The sequence below is a fragment of the Rana temporaria genome, chromosome 2, assembly GCF_905171775.1.
Source record: "Rana temporaria chromosome 2, aRanTem1.1, whole genome shotgun sequence".
Classification (NCBI taxonomy): Eukaryota; Metazoa; Chordata; class Amphibia; order Anura; family Ranidae; genus Rana; species Rana temporaria.
This window is the reverse complement of record NC_053490.1, coordinates 169,241,247-169,262,269: the sequence shown is the minus strand read 5'-3', so window position 1 is coordinate 169,262,269 and position 21,023 is coordinate 169,241,247. Positions and strand designations below refer to the sequence as shown.

Genomic DNA, 21,023 nt, shown 5'->3' with positions numbered 1-21,023 from the left:
TAAGATACGACGGATCACTGCCTACGACGTGAACGTATCCTACGCCCAGCCCTATTCACGTACTACATCAATGACGTAAAATACGACAGCTCTGTCCCCTGGTCCATACCTTTGCATGAGTTACGCCTCCTATATGAGGAATAACTTTACGCTGGACGTACGCCTTACGCAAACCGCGTATATTATGCGCCGGGCTCAACTACGTTCGTGAATCGGCGTATCTCCCTCATTTGCATATGTGCCTAGAAAATCTATGGGAGCGGCAAATGCGCCCAGCGTAAATATGCGCCCACGATACGACGGTCGTAGGACGCCTGTTTTCAGGCGTATCTCAGTTTATGGGCACGGTGCATAGATACGACGACGCATAGATAAACTTACGCGGCGTATCTCGAGATGCGGTGGCGTAAGTGCTTTGTGAATCCAGGCCTAAATGTCTATTAGAGAATCTGTTTTTCAATATTTGGATGCAGGTTTTAAACTGTGGTAAAAAGCAACAGGCTTTCCTTTCACCGTTGCACAAAATGGTGACTGGAGGGGGGAAGGGGCCTACACTGACATTTACCCCCTTTAAATCGAAGGATTATATGCATGGTCCAAAAAAAGCAGCCACTTATTACTAAAGCTAGGCTTATTTGTATGCAAAGACTTCATTTTTTTTATATATATATCTTGCAGCCTATACAAGAGAAAGCATACAAATAACATATTATAAAATCTACTTACATTTCCAGAGTCTGCGTCTTTGCCTCTAGGTGATAAGTTTGGGGACCTACTTTCCCTGGAACTGGCATCAATCCACTTATTCTCTGTAGAACCTACAAGTTTGGTATCCATACTGGTCAGATTGAGGGTTTTATGGCTTTTGTACGGCAGGGAAGGTGGATCTCTGCCCCAGTCTGATTGGTAAGTAATCAATGCAGCAACATAAGGTATGACAGTTAATGAAAACACATACAAAAGACATGTACACAGGACGGAACAAAAAGTGGTGAAGCAAGCAGAACAAGCAGTGTCACGGAGTGTTAGATTTCTGCAAAAAGACCACCTTCCCAGACATGCAAGTATACATGCACTAACATGTTAAACAATTTGATGTATCTTAAAGAAACTCCAACTCAGTTTTCGCCACAGAATTATAATATATATCAATAATTTGTAGCATTGTAATTAGGATTTTACCATTTGCTACTTCTGTTTGCACAGAGCAAATGGACACTGCACATTATATTAATCTTTCATTAAAGTTAACATGCCATTTTTATGTATTACACCCTCCTATATTAAATAGATCATTAAAATGATCTAGAGATTTTTTTTTATAAACCCAAGTATGTACATTTTGCCTGGTTTGAAGTTGGAGTACCTTGGATACAAAAAAAATATATGAAACACTATATAACCAAAGTGTAGATAAATAGTCATTAATGTATTTTGGTACAAAGACCAAAAGCAGTTTTCTGTAATCAGTCACGTAAAAGTAAACATCGGTTTGCTGTGAAACCTGACTAGCTTAGTTTGTACTATTTTGAAATAAACCCGATGAATAAAACTGATAAGACCAGGCATAATAGACCAATCTCATATGCCAGTAATTGGGTCAACCAATTAGAAAATGAGTATTCATTTTTTATAAAAAGTGATAAAGCTTTTTTTTCCTCTTTTCTTATGGTGATTTTATTTTTTAATAACCATTTTATACTCATCTGCTCTGTGCAATGATTTTGGGGACACTTGTGTGGGCTCGCTTCTCAGTCACCCTGGTCTGCATCTATTACCACATAGCTCAGCTTGGACCCCTGTCACAGGATTTGATGGACAGCACCAGGAGCCGATTGATCCCACTGCTATCAATCTGCCCAGTGAGGGGGAGAGCCACTGATCTCATGCACAGCACTGCATAGGGTTCAGGTAAGTATAAGAGAAAGGAGGGAGTTTGAGTCAAAGTAATTTTTTTATCCAAGGCATAGAATACAATAAGACCCCTTTCTCACTGAGGTGCTATAGCACTAAAAATAGCACCTGCAATGCGCCCCGAAAGAGCTGCTCTTTTCACTCCAGTGTGAAAGCCCGAAGGCTGGAGCAGGACGATAAAAAAAAAAAAAAAAAGTCCTGCTAGCAGCATCTTTAAGGCACTGTAGGAGCGGTGAATACATCGCTCCTACAGCGCCCCTGCTCATTGAAATCAATGGGCATCAGCGCCGAACCGCCGGCAATGCCGCCCCAGTGTGAAAGGGGCCTTTAGCAGAACTATACTAACCTTATCAGGCCTCCGATTCCCCTGAAATTCTTACACTGCGCTGCGCATTGGCAGATTATTGCACTGTGCAGATAGGCAGGCAAATAATTATAATGCAGGCAAATAATTATAATGCAGAAGAGACATAGCATGGCTTCTATGCATTAGAAATCCTGCCCATTCGCATTTTTTTTTTTTTTAAGCAAACCCTACCTACTTTTTTTTTCTATGCAAGGAGGGGGCTGGATAGGAATGTACACACTGTCTGTACTGTGCTGGCAGATCTACATTACCAGTTATAAACTAGATATGAGCACTCTGTTTTAACAAAAGTTTAGAAATCAACGCTTGAGTGGTGCCCTGCATGTTAAAGGACATGATTATAGTCTACCCCCAGTGTGTCCACACTTTGAATTTATTCAGAATAGCTTGCAGTCCTATATAAACCTGCCCCAAAAACCAGCTAGAAACCCCAAATTTTTAGAAATGCTGTGTGACTGGAACACAGAACATACAGTGGGGGTTTACCAAATTTGACTGCAAAATTGGAAAAAGGACTAAGCTTACTGACAGCATAGAGTTTCAAAAAACATAATGGTAATCAGGATTTCTACCTTGTTGAAATCCATTACGCAACATAGGAGCTTAAGTGTAAATATTATTTGCATTATTGAATCTACCTGAATATTGGAATCATGAAAAAACTGAGTTTAACTTTAAAATATCTATAGTGCCTCTCAAGTGAAAGGGCATATGTTTTGTAAGCATTTTAAATAAATTATTAATGGAGTTCCACTTTAATGCCAACTTAGGAGCACTATTATGTTGACCAACATGCTTAATCATGCTGTTAAATTAGAATTGCTGATCGTAGTATAAATACGCTAAAAGTGGAAAGGTTACAAAGGTTAATAACCAACCAAAGTAAAATACCAACACCATTTTAATAAACACACATAAAGGTAAATGTTAAAGCGTTAACAGAAAGCACATCCTGCCAGTTGTATTTTTATTAAAGTTGTTCCTTTGAAAAGTCAGTTTATAATCTTCAAAAAGTAGACAAAAAGATCATGATAAACTGGCAAAATGGTGACATTAGTTCTACTTTAAACACATTCAACAGCAGTACCGAAATTGCTAGCAAAACTCACCATTCTTGCCATATCGTCTGACATCTATTGCAAGGTTTCCAGTTTCCAGAGCGTTGTCCATTTCTTCCCTCCACTGATTATAGTCCATTGAAGAAACCTTGATACCATTGAGAGATAGAATTTCATCATCTACCTGCAGTTGAGAAAATTCTGCTGGGCTGCCTGGAAAAAATAAAATAAAAATATGTCCACTTGATATTAAATCAGACAATCTACATTTCAGCTACAAGTTTAACACACATTTAAACAAATATGTTTTCCCCTTTTATGCAAACACATGACATGTTTTATGTAAAACCTTATTTAGAACAGGCTTATTTGTGATATGCAGTATGCTTTAAAAACAAAAAAGCATCTCGCTTTGATCATTCTGTCCCCCCCCCCCTTTTTTCTTTAAGTAATTTACTTAAATGGTATGTAAAAACAGTTTATACAAATACACTTGCCTTAAGGAAACATCCTTAAGAGAAATAGATGCTTGGTAGGTCTCTTTAGTCGTCAATTAATGCTGCTCTACAGCTACATTACATAGAATGAATATAAAACAGAGCAGATACTCTACCTGCATCTACAGAGGTTACGAAAACCCCAGCACTATTCCAGGAGGTTTTAAACCCAAAGTCGTTGCTTCTTCCAGGCTTCTGGTTGATGCTGATTCTCATGTCGCTGTACTGGTCCTGGAAAAAAAATATAAACATGCACATGAAGCGCAGGAGTATCCTATGTCGGTGACCATGGCAAAGAGGACAGCCTATCTAGAAGAGAAGTCAGACTGTAGTCAGTATACTCTGTAATTATCCTGTCACACTGAATGCATGAGAGACACTCAAAACATGCTTTGTTCTGTTTGTCACATTATTCCTCCATTGGCGTTTAGACTGGTTGCTTTATCAATTTTGGTGAGAATGAAACATGAGTAAAGTTTAACACCAATTCCCAGTGAAATTGGATTCAGAGTTCTGAAAACAGAAAGTAAAACTGGAACAATAAATGTTGCTGCCCATAATTACCATGCAGGATATGGGTTTAAAGCTCCCAAAATTGAAAGATAAAACCTCTGCTTCTTCAGATTTTCTCTTGTTTCATTGCACAATTTACAGTATATAAACTGGAATCACTCAGCAAAAGTAAATTACTGCAACAAAAAACTGCAGAGACATGGAGGGGAATTTATCAAAACTGGAACAGACATAATCTGGAGCAGTTGTGCATGGCAATAAACTTATAGCCAGTAGCAAACTGACAACTCATGGGGGCCCCCTGGGCAATAGGAGCTTATGGGGCCCCCTGGGCAATAGGAGCTTGTGGGGCCACACAGTATACACACACACACAGTATACATACACAATATACATACACAATATACACACACACTCTCTGAAAAGGTACTGGAGAGACGGGGCAGCTATAATAGTCAGTCCGCCCCTGCTTATAGCTTACTTTTTAAAGTTTAACTGAGCAAGCTGAAGATAGAAACCGAATGATTGCCATGCACAGCTGCTCCAGTTTTGATAAAACTATCCATAGATTTTATTAAAGTGGTTCTAACGGCAAAATTATTTTTACCTTAATGAATTCTATTCAGTAAAGTAAAAAAACTTCTGGGTGCAGCTCCCCCAACCATCTTGATCCAGTAATGTGCATGAGAGCTTTGGGTCTCTTTTCTCTCATTCGCTCACACAGAAGCAGGAGCCATTGGCTGCGGTCAATAACAGCCAGTGAGACAATAAAAGGAGAGAGTGGAGGCAGGCCAGAGGCTTGCTATTGGTGGCACTTGGCAGGGGGAACCCAATAGCAAAGAGGGTTCAGGGCTGCTCTGTGCAAAACCATTGCACAGAACAGGCAAGTAGAACTTTTTTTTTTTATCACTAACACTTTCATGCATATAACCTGCACAGGTCAAACAATTAGCAGCAGCCTTTTTCAACAAGGGCTCCTACAGACGTTGCCAAGGGTTCCCCGAGCAATGGCACAATGATTCCCCTCTGTCTGATGTCAGAAGAAATCTAAGGCTGACACAGCCACAGAGCCAGCAGCTTAGGACTAGTAAATACTTATTTTCTAAATAAGTTACCAATGACATCAATGATCCTCCTAGATGTATGTAAAAGGTCACCCCATGATCTAACCACCAATATAAGTGGCAACCGATTTAAAGGGGGCACAACTCAGCTGCTTTGTGACACTTGGGTCTCGTTATGGACAAGGGATGATGTCAGCGGCTCTTGCCTGAAAAAGCCTTCAAGCGGTGCACCTGATACAAACAGCAGGACCCAGCTGTAAATCTTAGATTAGTTATGCTTTGTGTATTGGGATCACTAAAAGCAGCTACTCTATGAATGCAGCCTGCAAACAAATGGTTGCAAGCTTCATTAATACATGAACTAGTTATTGTTTATAAGTAAATATTGAAGAACCATATTTTATGCCCAGGCCAGTTCAAACAAACCATGTACATGTAAAAGGAAAAGTAAATTTAAGTTTTCCTAACCTCTTAACCTATCAATTTACACAAATTAGACCTTATTAACTATTTACTAGCAGCTATGTTTTCTCTTTATTCATTTATAAAGCATTTTTTTTTTTATTTCTCGTTCATTTTACCAGAATAATGAAGGAAAAATAAAACCAGCCTTTAAATTTGTAAATGGCAGTACCATATTTTGTATTAGAAACATTAGAGCTTTTACAAAAAAAACACTGGTTTTACCACAACTCAACTTTCGATCGGAACACAATACAAAGGCCACAACACCCAGCCCTGCTGCATTTTACATAGACCGAAATGGGGCCACCCTGCGATTGGTGGACAAAAGATGTAATTTCGGTGCCCTGTGCTAACCCAGCTTCTCTATGCGCATATGCCATGATCCTACAACTCTGGATCCCTCAGTTATAGGCAGAGCAACGTTGGTGTACTGGTTCCAAGTACCAGATTACATTAAAGGGTTTATGTATGAAGAAAAATTCTGTAATTACCATAGAGCTAGAATTGATGGCAACAGTCTGAGACACACTGGTCTTCTCTGGCTTGAAATCATATGTTGTGGAGGAAATACTTTGGCTCACATCTTTCTTCTCATCGTCTTCACTTCGAGCCTCATCTTTCTCACTTTGGAATGTACTGCTGGGTTTATTTACCTCTGTCTTGTAATTGGAGGTGAAAGATGAACCATTATACCTTCGTGTATCATCCAACTGAAAAAAATAAAAATAAACACCACATTTCTGTTAACTGCATCATGCAAAAAAAAAAAGTTAACCTTCTCAACTATGTGCAAACCGATATATAGTATTAAAGTCGCAATACAATAAAGCAATGTTTTTAAACTGTATGTAGTTCCTCTGTAAAACAGTGACTGACTTCTATTGGACAGTGTTCAGCTGAAACCTATGTATGGTAGGCAAATCTCAGTTCATTGTAGGCGGAATTTCCTATTCCTCACCTTTTGACACTTAGAGTGTCAGACTTTCTGTAGTGGATAATAGAAAACGGATAGCAGCATGCAAAATCTGAACTAAACCCACTGATTTAAAGCGGTTGTTAACCCACTTCTATTACATGCTCCTATCCTCTCTGCACCTTTATAATTGTCCCTGTGTTCTGTAAAAAAAAAAACTGTCCGGTTGTACCTGTATGAGCTCCGCTGCCGATTCCTCTCCTCTGTTCTGTCTCTGGCTCACAGCTGCAGTGGGCATGGCCGAGCCCTCCCACTGACGTCAACCAGAGAGGAGGGGAGATCAGATCGCTGAGCCGCCAATCAGCAGAGCGGCGGGAGCGGAGCTCATACAGGTATAATCATACAGTTTTTATTTTATTTTTTACAGAAGACAGGCACAAATATTTTAACAGTGCAGAGAGGATGGGAGCATGTAATAGAAGATATGAAAGCAGTAAGAGCAGTAGGGAAGGGGAGGCGGGCACATTGTACAAGCAGAGACAGATAGAAATGAGAGGAAGGGGGAGAACGACACAGGAGACAGCAGGCTTCATGCGATGGAGGCACGCAAACAGGCCACAATGCCAGAGCTCAGCAGCCAGGATTATCGTGGTCTGTTTGCAGAGGGCAGGGCATAGCCATGCAGTATCAGCCAGGTATTTCAGGCGATACGGGGGTCCAAATGACACAGCACAAGCACTGTGCTGCACAACAGGCTTTAAGGGAGCAGGATCTGTATTTATTTTTTGAGGTTAACAAACGCTTTAACAGTCTCCCAAAACTGGTACATTTAAGGTATAAATGCTTTTGCCATCAACTGAACTGTCAAGCTATCAAATCGCTAATGTCATAACTGATGACACATGCAGCACCATGGCAACTGCAGATTAGACAGAGGCCAAGATGTCAGTTTCCTTGGCTGTAAAGGATTGGAGGGTTTCATTCTGCTTGAAGCTTCTAATGTCTGAAGTTGTGTGGGAGAATGCCTACACATTTATCGGCGGCAGCAGACAATTTCAGTGCTCGGCACAGGAAAAAAACAGCTTAAACCTTGCCGTCAACCACATGGAGCGGTGCTGAAGTGTCAGACAGCAAAAAATACTACATCACCATTACAGAGGGAAAAAAAAACAGTGAACTGCTATGCAAGGGTAGCACCACTAAGTGCCAACCGTAAACATTTTTGTGAAGAGCATGAAAAGTGTTTGTTGCCAGCATCTGTAATATTTTTGTCACTATTATAAAGTATATCTGAAGGCATTCAGATGGTACCAGCATATCCAACCCCTGTAATATTTATGGCAATTTGTTTTAGGATTTTCATTCCATTTGTTCATGGATGCTACAGCTAAACATAGAACATGCTTACAGTTTAGATCAGGGTTTCTCAACCAGGGTTCCTCCAAAAGATTGCTAGGGGTTCCTTGAGCAAGGAGAAATTTCTGCACCTCTGATAAGTTCCCACTGACAGCATTGATCTTTTTAACCATCTGTAAGGCGTTAATTCTTCCCAATGACCGCAAGTGTAAGAGGGGCATTCTTCCCACTGACCATCACACTAATCATGAGCTTTAGCTATAGTCAATTTTATCAGGGGTTTCCTGAGACCGGAAAGTTATTTCAAGGGTTCCTCTCGGTTGAAAAGGTTGAGAAAGGCTGGTTTAGACCTTCCAAAAACCAAAACAAGACCACTTCCTACCAGCAGGTAGATGCTACAGGTGCATCTTTGTTGACTGTGGGTCTAAATTGGGGCACCTTAAATTATTACAGCTATGCCCACTTGCTGTAGTACACAGCAGTAATCCATTACCACCAATACTAGTGTCAGGGGTTAGGCCCTCATTAACAGGGCAATGCTATAGTTCCTGGAACCCAATTTTTCAGAAGATTTGTCTAGGTCCAAAATATTTATAGGCACGTTAGTCTTCATTATTTATTAATCCTGAAAGTCCACACATAAAAACAGCTGTATTTAGATTTAAATTGAAGCAGTTATGTTGGTTCTACATAGTATGACCCCCCATTACAAGTAATGTAATGTTTTACAGGATTTTTTTTTTGTAGGTAAAGCATAGGATATTATCAATAGCATGTTACACACTGACATGTTACTAGTATAGGCAATGAGGGGATGTTTCTTAGGAGGGAGTGGGGAAAAAAAATAAGCGCTTCTAGCTTATCTTTTGCTTTACTAAGAAAAAAAAAGTATTTAATGCGGTTTGCACCTTCACTGATGACATTTCCTATCAATTCTTGTTTCAATAACAAGGGTACATAAAGTTGGTGGAAATTTTAAATCCCTTTGCAGTATCCAAAGAAAATACGTTTTGGCTGGATCTGGTTTGTCATTTTCTACATAGTTTACCTCATCCTTCTGGAGTTTCTCTTTTGCATCAGTCTGCCTTTTTAATCTAATCAATTTAAATAGGTTTGCATTGTAAATCTCAAAATGAGATTGTGCTTTCAGGAGAACAGAAGAGTGGAAATTATGTAGAGAGCCGAATAGTCAGTGTGCTAATGCAGATCTCCATGATATATACAAGCGAGAACAGAAACGTATGTAAACAAATAGGATTTCGGTATACCAATATTAAAATGCGTTTATCATTGCCTTGGGCATACTAAAATCAATACAAAAAATAAAAGGGAGGTGGGCTTACTGTGTAAGATTTGGTTAGTGAAGTGATTCCTGTAGATTGGGATCCAAAAGGCCTCGGTGTAACCACAGACGACAATCGTTTAGTGTCCGTTTTCTGGAAACCTCTTGGCAGTGAAGAAGAAATTCCGCTGGGCTTGCTTTCTGTGTTTAGGGAGCTGGATGAAAAGTTCTGGCTTTGCACACTATTGGTTTGAATGGGCAATGAGTTTTCTTGCTTTACATAACTCGTTGTTGAATAGGTGGAATTACGAACATAAGGGGTGTAATCATCAACAGACATTGTCTTGCCTACAGGCTTTATCTCCTTCTGAGAGCTTTTCACAGTGACACTTACATCACTATGAACCTTGTTTTGAGGCACAACAACATCAACATCAACATCAGAACTGGGTTCATCAAACTGCATTAAATCTTCATTCGGTTTATGAGAATTTTGCGTAGTATGCAAGGAAACCTTTGTACTCCTTGTGTATGGGATGTCAATGGTGTAACTCTTTTCTAGTGCTGGTTTAGATGGTACAGTTGATTCACCGAAAATATCATCACTGGATGAATACTGTCTCCTGTATTCTGATTTTTGCTGCCCATTGTTGGAATTGTCATTGTCTCTATTCTCCCTAAAAATAAAAAATAAACATATTTCTAAAAATTCTCTCTTTAAAAAACACATCCGTGATTAAAAAATTAAGGGGTATGCATACTTTAAGACACTGTATATAGGCATAGAAAGTCACACTTTACAATACAGAAGTGGTAATAGCCATGGTAACATATCTCAAGGTAAGACTAGCATGTGTAGACCAGTGGTACTAGCCAACTTGAGGCAAAGAAAAAAAAAAAAAACGAGATTAAGGAACAGAAAAAAAAGAAAGTGGGGTAGAAAACGGAAGGGGTGGGTGAGACAGGGAGGTGGGGAAGAAACCATCGGGGAGTTCGAGGAAAAAAAAAAAATTTCAGGGACCTCTCCAGTGGTCCAATGATTTAATGTTCTAGAAGATGGTGGTTAAGGTTCCCTGACAGACAAGAGATCAAAGGATCCCAAACCCATTTCAATTTCTTCACAGTGCCATGTAATTTCACCATAAGCTTCTTATTAACCAGTACCCAGTGCATAAGAGTTCAAACTTCAGTTATAGGGATCGTGTCAGACAACTATGCCTTTGCTATCCGTCAAGACGTGGACCATCAAGACATTTTGCTTTTAAGTAATCTTTTAAAAACTAAGCAGTGGCTCCAATTTCTCATCTCAATGTTTTTTCTACAATTCTTCTACAAAAAGAAAACTAATGCAGCTTGAACAGCTTGTATGGTGTCTGCAAAGGTCCCAGTAACAGGTAAGGAGTTACAGGAGGAGGAGGAGGAAGGAGGAGGAAGGAAGAGGAAGAGGAAGGAGGAGGAAGAGGAAGAAGAGGAAGGAGGAAGGAGGAGGAAGAGGAAGGAGGAGGAAGAGGAAGGAGGAGGAAGAGGAAGGAGGAAGGAGGAAGGAGGAAGGAGGAAGAGGAGGAATGGCACAGACCAGGTTGTACTGCTCCCACAGATCTCTGCACCTGGAGACAAACTTAACTAGTTTTTCGTTGAATCTGGAGGCCAGGAAGTCCACACACCTGGCTTACCGCACTGGCGACAGGTCCTGAAACACTTGTTTAGGGATTAGTCTCTCTGGTCCAGACACAGCTGGCTGAGGTAGCCTGCCAATTTTATCTGGAAAGTAAATGGCAGACAAGGTGGGAAACATGGCGTTTTGCCCAGGATATAATATTTTTGCCTGTTTTTGCTTCTGGTTTCTGCTGCATAATTAATGCATACCACTGCAGTGGTGTTTTCCATCTGGATTGGATGACCCAACAGCACAGAGACCCAGTGTTTTTCCACAATCAAATAACTCAAAGCAATAGAATAAGGATTGTGAGATGGAAATTTGTCCAGAGACCAATTTCCCTGTAATGACAATGTCTAGGACTCCTTCTTTGATGAAAGGCAAAGCGGTTTGTCTAGGGACTACACATACAGTATTTGTCCCACGACAAAAGAATGGGGAATTGTAAGGGTCTGCCTTGGAACTGCCTGGTGACCATCAAGCCCAGAACTGATATGTAGATATGTGGACTGTAGCGCAAGTCTGGCAGTAGTTAGTTATTTTTTGGAAATAACTCTGGTTTAAGCTGAACCTGGGATACGTTTCAGATACTCAAAGCAATATGTCATTTGCAGCACAGACTTGTAAAGGTTCAGGATCCAACCAAACCTTTAAAATCCAGACTGTCCATATCATGTCAGTCTGAACCTGTGCCAACTGCAGCCTCAATATGAGGTCATCAAGATATCCCCTAAAAAGGGAATACTCTGGGAGTGCAGCAAGACTGCACTCTACACAGGAGATAGTACTTCACAAATACTCAGAGTGAAGAAAATAGACCAAACAGTTGGGTTACAACTGGTAGTTTTGAGAGTCCAAAAAAAAAAAGAACAGGAAATAGCGTTGATGTGCTGAAAGGATGGGGACATGCAGATACACATCCTTAGTTTACACAGGGGCTACAAAGTCACCTCAATGAAGAGAAGCTATGACAAACCTTGTGGATATGCAACATGTTTTTTCCTGAATGAAGACATTTGAGTGTTTCAGATACATGAGGCACTTCCCCAGTTTAGGTTTGGGAACTTTGAGAAGGTTGATATAAACCCCCCTTAATGCGGTTGTAAACTTTGCTTTGTCATTTTTACCTACAGGCAAGTCTAGAATAATGCTTACCTGTAGGTAAAATTAATATCTCCTAAACGTCCAACGTTTAGAAGATAGTGACCCTGCATGCAGCCAACGACTTCACTGGCACATGCACTCTGAAGGTCTGGCCTGCCTTGCAGGAACTTCAGAGCTTCGTGTTGGAATGGAGGTCTCACGCGAGCATGCGTAGGAGTGACGCCATTGCAGCTCTGGCCGAATTACATAGTCTGAGCTCACCAACCCAGAAGAAAGACCAGGGGAACAGGTGAAACCTTTGTGGTGACAGTGTGCCACTGGAAGGATTGTTCCAAGGCAAGTATTTCATAATGTTCTATTATGTGATGCATACTAGCACATTATGCCATTGCCTTGCAGTGTTTTTTTTTAACGCAATCACTTTAAACATTTCTGCTAGGAACTGGTAACAGCATCCCCTGAAAGTAAGGGAGAAGTGAGAGACAGACGTTGGGCAGTTGGATGTGGAACAATGGGAGGAAATCTTTCAGGCGGTGGGCATGTGCTTACTGAATGTATCCCAAAGACTTACCCAGATATACATCCTGTTAACCACTTAAGGACTGCCCAACGCCGATATACGCCGGCAGAATGGCACGGTTGGGCACAGGCACGTACATTGCCTTTAAGAGCCCAGCCATGGGTCGCGCACGCACGCGACCCGGTCCGAAGCTCCATGACCACGGGACCCGCGGACCGGGTCACGCACGCGACCCGGTCCGAAGCTCCATGACCACGGGACCCGATAGCCGCCGTGTCCCGCGATTGGTCACAGGAGCTGAAGAACAGGGAGATGAGGTCATTGATCGTCTGTTCCCCGATATAGGGAAAGATGATCAATGACGTCACATGTTCAGCCCCGCCCCCCTACAGTTAGAAACACATGAGGTCACACACTAAACCCCTACAGCGCCCCCTAGTGGTTAACTCCTAAACTGCAATTGTCATTTTCACAGTAATCAATGCATTTTTATAGCACTTTTTGCTGTGAAAATGACAAAAATGTGTCAAAATTGTCTGATGTGTCTGCCATAATGTCGCAGTCACGAAAAAAAAAAAAAAACGCTGATCGCCGCCATTAGTAGTAAAAAAAAAAAAAAAAAACTTAATAAAAATGCCATAAAAACTATCCCCTATTTTGTAAACACTATACATTTTGTGCAAACCAATCGTTAACCGCTTATTGCGTTTTTTTTAACCAAAAATAGGTAGAATACGTATCGGCCTAAACTGAGGGAAAAAAATGTTTTTTTTATATCTTTTTTGGGGATATTGATTATAGCAAAAAGTAAAAAATATTGAATTTTTTAAAAAATTGGCGCTCTATTTTTGTTTATAGCGCAAAAAATTAAAATCGCAGAGGTGATCAAATACCACCAAAAGAAATCTCTATTTGTGGGGAAAAAAAGGAAGCCACTGTTTGGGAGCCACGTCGCACGACCGCGCAATTGTCAGTTAAGAACTTACTATACCCCCCCCCACAGACTCCATTTGATGAACCTGCAGCCTGACGCCACATGCACAAGATGTAAACAAGATCATGGAGACATTATACACCTGCTGCGGCGTTGCCTTAATCAACACACATATTGGGCAGTAGTGACTACAGTCAACCGTTATTTAAAGTCTCCCTTCCTCAGGACCCGAGAGCATGTCTCCTGGGTGCACTGGAAGAATATGAGTGGGAAGTGCACAGCAGAGAGGCTATACATAGAGTTATATTTCAGGCTAGAAAACCAATTATGATACATTGGAAGTCTGAGGCTCCTCCGACCATAAAAGAATAGATTGACAACATTGGTACAGTATTAGAAATGGAAAATCTGGTATACCAGCACAGGGGAAGTGCACATAAGTTAGAGAAATTGTGGGCACCATGGCTGGATGTGCTGGGACTAGCCTCAGTGGAACTATTGGTGGACAGACTATTGGTAATAACTGTTGGGTAAACGATGGGCTAAGAGAAATAAAGGGGACAATGTGAAACTGCTGATGTGGCTATGTTGTTGGTTATCATTATGGTTGAGATGCATGTAACTAACCCATATTGCAAAGAAGACAATGTATGTACTCCACATCTGCAAAACAAACTTTTGTTGGAATAATAAAATAAAAAGATTTACAGTTTTACTTTCACTCGTAGTGATAATGGTACAAATAAAAAGGGTAAATCTCACCAACAGGGGCACAGACATCCTGCTGGTAAAGCTTAGAACAGAGGACCAGGTGGCAACCTTGTAAAACCAAGACACGTTTTAAGCGGAAAGGCCCAAGATATAACAGACCTGGGGGAATGGGCTCTAATGGCAAAGAAATTAACCTTGTCCTTAATGTCAAATGCCTTGGAAAGTAGTTGCCTGGTCCATCTAGCAATGGTGGCAGGAAAAGCAGGGTATTCTCTAGGAGGACCCCCACAGGTAGAACATAAAAAGGGCCTCCAGCTTGCAAAAAGAGGTCATGGATGTGAAGTAAACTCTCACAGCCCTAAATACAGCAAAAGTAAAGCTGGGTACACTGGTATTGGGATTTTGATCTGTCTGTAGCCCCCTCTGTTCAGGAAGCAAATCGTTAAAATGGCTTCTGTCAGAGTGTCCAGCATTCAATCAGCTGCTTCGGGGGGGGGGGGGGTTGAAAAAGCTTGTCCCTACTGTCAGAATACAATGGCACCACAACAAGGAGATCCCTGCATCCACATCACTTGAGAGGATGCAAGAATCTGAACCGATTAACTAAAAGAAAAAAAAAATAATATCACAGGTTAAGGCAATTGGCAAATTTTCTTGCCATGTTTTGGTACAGGACAGGGGTAAGAAAGGACTGTCCTCATTAAGGAGGGAAGTGGAGTCTACCTTAGGTTAAAAAGGAAATGGCTCTTTACAAGAGAGTTGCAAATTCAACTCTTTGACCGATAATATTAATGATACAAATCTGTGAATTCAGGTCCAATAAGTCCACTGCGCATTGAAAAATAGGCTGTAGACAATGGGGGTGTGAAAGTTGTTATGTCCACATGAAGCAGCATGTCAGATGGGTGGCTGAAGTGCACTTTTGAGCCCATTCTTTGGTGGATACTGAACTCGGACTTATGTCCCACTCATTTAAACACAAGTCTTGATGTTTTCGTTAGCTTTTTGTTCTCTCTGCTGTGGTTTCGGAGATTAGAGCGGTATTATCTCAGCAAGTCAAAACCAAGGATGTATGAAAAATCTCGTACGACAAAAGTTCATTTTTTTATTGTTTCTGATCCATGCACAGTCTTTCTCATACGAAAAAAAACGGCGTACAAACACAAAAATCATTAGTTCTATTCACGTAAAAATGTTGTTCCTTCAGAATGTTGGATGTCGAAAGTGGTGTACACACTATACGAAAATCAAAAGATCACGCCTCATACAGAATTTTGTTTTAATTTTCTGATAGTATGTACACTACTTTACTCAGAATAATGTCTAACGGACATAACTACTAAAGATCTGCACAATGAAAAACTCAGATTAGTTTGTCAAGTTAATCATTTTGTTTCGTCATATTCGTTCTGTTATCATTTGTAATACACAGAAGAGATGGATGAATCTCCCACTGCAGCTATTGTATTTTGAAAGCCTACCCTGCCGGCTGTAAAAATACCCAAACTGAGACAGCATCTGATACTTATGTCCAACACTTTTCCACCTGGTTACATCAATTTTTCAATCTAGAGAGGTCAGGCGGGAGGCAATTGACAGAGCTGCAGAGCATATTTTGTGCAGTGTATGACCAGCTTAACTAAAACTGGTAGTTTGTTTACGAATTACTAAAGTATGGGGTTTAAAATCCTTACAGGCCATAATAAACCTGATAGTGGCTTCAACCATCTTCTACTCTATACAAAGTAAAAGATTTGGGCTGGGATTGGGCTTTAACTGTCATTAACACAGGCAAACCTACCTCTCTTTACGCATTTCTTTGAAAGTCTTATAAGTCCTTTCAGGAGGTTCATTTGTAATCTTTTCAATTTCTTCTCTTTCATCCTTCTTCTTCTGAAGATCTGATGTGAAGCTTTTTCTGCGATTTTTCCATTTTGCCAGGTCCTTAGCAAGTAAAATAAAGCACAATCATGTATTTGTCAAATTTCAGAAAATTAACCACCTTTGCTCAAACCTATAATGTTCAACTGTGGTAGTATTTAAAAAAAAAATCAAGAAGGGAGTTGAGGCCCATATGTTTGTCTGTTTGCCTTGTGACACAGGAGAATTTGGAATATATTTTCAACCTGGTAGTTAAAATTTCTTTCCAATTGTGTCATTCTAAGGTCATCTGTCGTAGTGCTTTGTATACATAAAGTGGACCCTGCATGAAAAAGGTCACTTGACCTCACTGCTGCCTCCTGAAAAGCAGAGTATGCCATATCCCACAATGCTCTTAAACACAGTGCAGGTGCCCATTCCTGTGGGGTTTAAAATATTTGACTGGACATTCACAGAGTCTGTCCTTAGCCCCCCATCACACCACAACCCATATTTACAGTGTCCACAGTCACCCTTCACCTACCAGCTCCCCCTTTAAAGAAGCAGTCCCAGAGAGTAATCCATTCCCTTCTACATAAAGGCCCCCCCTCATAACAGCTGAGTCCTTTGTTCATTACTGTAACAGGGGCTGCACTGTAAAGGGGTACAGTGGTGTATTGGGGGCTGCACTGTAAAGGGACACTAATGATTTTAGCATCCCTTTACAGTGCAGTCCCCTTTATCAGTGCCCCTTGCAATCACAAGCCCCATCACAGTGCCCCTTGAAAGCACAAGCCCCGTCACAGTGCCCCTTGAAAGCACAGGCCCCGTCACAGTGCCCCTTGAAAGCACAGGCCCTGTCACAGTGCCCCTTGAAAGCACAGGCCCTGTCACAGTGCCCCTTGAAAGCACAGGCCCTGTCACAGTGCCCCTTGAAAGCACAGGCCCTGTCACAGTGCCCCTTGAAAGCACAGGCCCTGTCACAGTGCCCCTTGAAAGCACAGGCCCTGTCACAGTGCCCCTTGAAAGCACAGGCCCTGTCACAGTGCCCCTTGAAAGCACAGGCCCTGTCACAGTGCCCCTTGAAAGCACAGGCCCTGTCACAGTGCCCCTTGAAAGCACAGGCCCTGTCACAGTGCCCCTTGAAAGCACAGGCCCTGTCACAGTGCCCCTTGAAAGCACAGGCCCTGTCACAGTGCCCCTTGAAAGCACAGGCCCTGTCACAGTGCCCCTTGAAAGCACAGGCCCTGTCACAGTGCCCCTTGCAAGCACAGGCCCCTGACAGTCATGCTATCATTCCTTCTTTCCTCTCTCACTGTCCCATCACACTGCCCCATTCCAGTGTCTGCCTCTTCTTACCTGTGGCAAGGTAGAGGCAGTTTTCATATTTTCTCCCGGGTCTCCTGCCCCACCGCCAATGTCATCCTATTAGTAGGGTAGAGGGTGGGAGGAGCTGAAGATCTGGAGGGGGGAACTGCCAAAACATATATTAACAAGTGGGTGCTTACATGCTTGTTAATATGAAAGTCTCTCACACACAGGCTCAGTGACACAGCCGCACAGCAGGTGGCGAGCGTCAGCCACGGTCTGTAATAGTCCTGTCAGGACCAAGGCTACTGCTCCTCTCCCATTGTGTGGCCTGGCCAGCAATAGGCCATGGACCAGTATCGATCTACAGCCCAGGGGTTGGAGACCACTGCTGTAAAAATATATCTAAAGTAAAAGTTTTGGCAATAAAACCCATACACTTTAGGTGGGGGGGTGGGTACAAATAAGGAGAATTTATTTTCCACTTTGTAAGCATGGGGAAATCACCTGAAAATCGTGTCTTTAAGAAATGCTTGACTTGAAAAGAATTCCCCTATAATCCGACGCCAAATTTTTGATTTTTTTTCTAATTTTTAATAACATAAGTCACCAGAACAGATAAAATTAATCCCACAGACGGTAATAAAAACTAGACAGAGGTTAGAACCCCAAAAAATAAACATATAGCTTTATATACACTTTAATGTAATGAAGTGTGTAACAGCAGAAGGTATTGGCCAGTGCACTTACATCTTGCCATTTCTGATCTTGCTCCTGTAACTCGCCCTTTATTTTTTGCATTTCATCAAAGCGAATTTTTCTCAGATTTTGAAGTTCTTCTGCATTGCAGTTTTCAAATGATTTACTCCTGTTAGTGTATATATATATATATATTACAAATTTAAAATCAGGATTCAGAATTATAAAATAAAGGCTCCCCGTATGTCATAATTCACTATACAAATTAACTTCCGAAAACATTTAACATAATATATTTTATAAAATGCATTAAAAATTCCAAAGTGTTTTCACAAAGTTAAAAGTCATGCATCAGGAAACAAATGCAAAAGCAAAGTTAAGCACTACATACATACTGTTAATTAAAGCAAAGCTGTAAACTTTATGCAACATAATTTGAGCAATGCCTTTCCAAAAGATCGAAAGCATATATTATTGCAGACCCCTGCATAATTATGTGTGTTTAATAGATGATGTGTGTTTAGAGGATATGTACTCTAGCATTGATTCATCCGATATATATAAAGGCCTCATGCATGCAGAAAATGTTTTCAGCAGCTCCTGGTCATTTTTTTCTCCTGCCTCTAAATGCCTCTGCATGTTGGCCTACATAGACACCCACAAAGGCTTTTATAGATTCTAGGGAGAAAAAACAAAACAAAAAACACTGCTGCTGTTGTGACAAAATGAGCAACCTGGCAGAATGCCCAACCAGCTGTAGCTCCAAACCGCAGGCACAACGTGCCATACAACCCTTCAGTAGCTGACATCAGTGCACCGAGAAATTTGCCCATCAAAATGCTTGACCGACTACTGCGCATGCGCACGGTTGAAATCAACCAACAGTTATGAAATTTACGTTCTTAAGGCCATCTTGGTACACCTTACACCCAATCTCATCACACCTACAGTAAACAGGCGGAGCAGCAGACATCTTGCTATACCAAACCCCATTTTGAATTAGCAAACTAATTTCAGAAATCGAGTGAGCTTATCTACACAAGTATAAAAGTATTGCCTACAGAACGCAAATGTTGTGTTAGTTGATTTCCGCCGTGTGCATGCACAGTAGTCGGTCGAGCATTTTGGCAGGCAAATTCCTTCGTGCACTGTCAGCCACTGAAAGGATGCACGAGGTGTTGCGCCTACACAGTGCACGCAGTTTGGAGCGCCAGCTGATTCCACGTCACAGAATGCGACGCAGGTTGTACATTCCGCCGGGTTGCTCATTTTGTCAGAACACTGGTGTGTCCAGGAGTTTTGGCATAAAAAAAAAAATATATAGAAGGATCTAAATGTGTGTCAACGCGTTTAGCGCCTGAAAGCAAATTAATTTCAGTGGCCAGAATAAAATTATTCTGGCCACTGAAATTAATACTCAAATACGTGACACACCCAAGTACACTTTTGCAAAAAAAAAAAAAAAATGTCCAAACGTGCATGAAGCCTTAAAGGGGTTCTAAAGGAAAAAAAAATCCCTAAATAGCTTCCTTTACCCTTAGTGCAGTCCTCCTTCACTTACCTCATCCTTCAATTTTGCTTTTAAATGTTTTTATTTCTTCCGAGAAATCTTCACTTCCTTTTCTTCTGTCTAACTACACACAGTAATGCAAGGCTTTCTCCCTGGTGTGGAGAAAGCCTCTTGAGGGGGGAGGGGGCGAGCAGGAGGGCCAGGACGCTCTCTACTTTGCAGATAGAGAAAGGAGCTGTGTGTGTTTGTAGGTGTCCCGACACTCCTGCTCGTCCCCCTCAAGAGGCTTTCTCCACACCAGGGAGAAAGCCTCGCATTACTGTGTGGAGTTACAGACAGAAGAACAGCAAGTGAGGATTTCTCAGGAGAAATAAGGACATTTAAAAGCAAAATCGAAGGATGAGGTAAGTGAAGGAGGACAGCACTAAGGTAAAGGAAGCTATTTAGGGATTTTTTTTTTTACCTTTACAACCCCTTTAAAATGGAACTCAAGCTAATAAGTTTTTTTGGAAATTGCAAAATAGGAAAAACTGTCTGATTTGTATTGCATATCCCACCTCTTCCTATTACAGTAAAATAAAAGGTAAGGAAAAAAAAATTCCTTACGGTAATTAAGCTGTCAAGAATTTGTAAACAGGCGATGCTCAATTAAGTCATGTGTTTGCTGCTGGACAGGCTCATTATACAACTAGAGGCTACTGGGCAGCTAGGACTATTTGGAGAATGTCAACTGGTCACATGCACAATAACCAAAAAGGAATGTCAAATATTTAAAGACTGCATTCATTAAAGCTTTTATGCTTGTCTAAAGTGCAGTCTAAGTGGATCAGCCTGAACTGTAGATAAAAACTCAAGGGTTTTTAGGACAATTACCAGACTAGTAACAATAACCTGTTTACCTGCTTCAACAGCAGGTTTATTTTGGGATCTCTGGACACAGTTGTGTCAATTTTGAGATTGACTACATTAGTTACCACATTAGGCGTAACATCTTGATCTATTTAGTAGTAATACATATTGCGTTGAACAAAAACAAAGGCCGCTTGCAATTTTTTGGACTGAGCTGCACAATCATTTGTTTTTTAAAGTGAACGTTATAGCTTTCTGCTTGTATCATCGAATCCATCAGTATACATGGAACAGCTGTTTTGTAGCCAGCATGCTGTACAAAACAGCCTTTTGTGGGAAATCGCAGAAGTTTCAAATGGATGTAACCCGAAGACCCTGGCCATTTCACAAACTACACCACACAGTAATCTATCAATTGCTGCCAGAACAAATACCAATTAAT

At 41.1% G+C, this 21,023-nt stretch overlaps 1 protein-coding gene across 6 annotated transcripts in view; it reads right to left on the bottom strand.

Annotated features, from left to right (window-relative positions):
- Positions 1-21,023, bottom strand: part of LMO7 (LIM domain 7) — a 218,670-nt gene that overhangs the window by 35,097 nt on the left and 162,550 nt on the right. For 5 of the 6 annotated variants that reach the window (XM_040341385.1, XM_040341384.1, XM_040341386.1 and 2 more), the window contains 7 exons: positions 18,274-18,391; positions 16,157-16,299; positions 9,491-10,106; positions 6,370-6,588; positions 3,953-4,067; positions 3,391-3,552; positions 727-899 (listed from right to left, as the gene is read on the bottom strand). In XM_040341385.1, coding sequence (XP_040197319.1) covers positions 727-899; positions 3,391-3,552; positions 3,953-4,067; positions 6,370-6,588; positions 9,491-10,106; positions 16,157-16,299; positions 18,274-18,391 — 1,546 coding nt within the window. The remainder of the gene's footprint in view (positions 1-726; positions 900-3,390; positions 3,553-3,952; positions 4,068-6,369; positions 6,589-9,490; positions 10,107-16,156; positions 16,300-18,273; positions 18,392-21,023) is intronic. The other variant, XM_040341387.1, reaches the window with a different exon arrangement.